Source organism: Nothoprocta perdicaria, unplaced genomic scaffold (assembly GCF_003342845.1).
Source record: "Nothoprocta perdicaria isolate Ctin4 unplaced genomic scaffold, notPer1 scaffold_932, whole genome shotgun sequence".
NCBI lineage: Eukaryota > Metazoa > Chordata > Aves > Tinamiformes > Tinamidae > Nothoprocta > Nothoprocta perdicaria.
In genome coordinates this window covers 1345-2090 of record NW_020456235.1, presented here as the reverse complement: position 1 = coordinate 2090, position 746 = coordinate 1345, and the positions used below count along the sequence as shown (strand labels likewise).

Here is a 746-nt window from a genome sequence, read left to right as displayed (position 1 = left end):
AACAGGGACCAAGGGGCATGAGCAAGGCCCAGTGAACAGAGACCAAGGAGGATGAGCAGGGACCAGAGGACGAGTAGAGACCAGGGCGTATGAGCAGGGACTAGGAGGGATGGGCAGGGACCAGAGGGGATGAACGGGGACAATGGGATGAGCAGGGACCAGGGATTGAGCAGGTTCCTGCTTCCTGGAGCTTTGGTCCAGGCAGTTCCCGCTGACCCTGGATCGTCGCCCTCCCTTCAGCGGGCAGCCCCTATGGGCACCTCCATTCCGGTGCCCTCCATTCCGGTGCCCCTTGCACCTCTGCCCCCTTCCCGTTCCCATTCCCTTGTTCCCGCTCCCTGCCCTCCCGAGGCCACCGCGCGGCCGCTGCATCGCCCTGCTGGACGGTGACGCGGGAAGCTCGGAGGTGACACGGGGCGCGGGAATGCGGGGCGCACACCGGCTTTATTCCCCATTCCGCTCGCCCTGCTCCCCACGGGCTCCGCRTCACCACCCGGGGACCCCGCCGGGCCGCACCCGGCTCTCCTCACACGGCCTTGCCCACCACGAGCGCGCTCATGAGGAAGACCATGCCGAAGAAGACCCACATGAAGAAGCGGTCCATCACCTTGGCCACCCTCTTCCAGTCGCCGGCGCGGCGCTGGGCGGCGCGCTGCTCGCGCAGGCACCCGGCGAGGTAGCCCACGCTCCTCACGAGGCTCCCGTGGGGACACGCGCAGCGCCCGGCCATCTCCGCGGCGGCGCCC

The 746-nt window shown here is 68.7% G+C and overlaps 1 protein-coding gene across 1 annotated transcript in view; it reads right to left on the bottom strand.

Moving 5' to 3' along the window:
• Positions 1–526: 526 nt before the first annotated feature.
• LOC112958975 (neuronal acetylcholine receptor subunit alpha-10-like) overlaps positions 527–746 on the bottom strand; it is a gene marked incomplete at its 5' end in the record, with an annotated part of 1265 nt that continues 1045 nt past the window's right edge. The window contains 1 exon segment of the mRNA XM_026052925.1: positions 527–746. This exon segment is cut by the window's right edge and continues 39 nt beyond it. Within this exon segment, the coding sequence (XP_025908710.1) occupies positions 527–746 (220 nt within the window).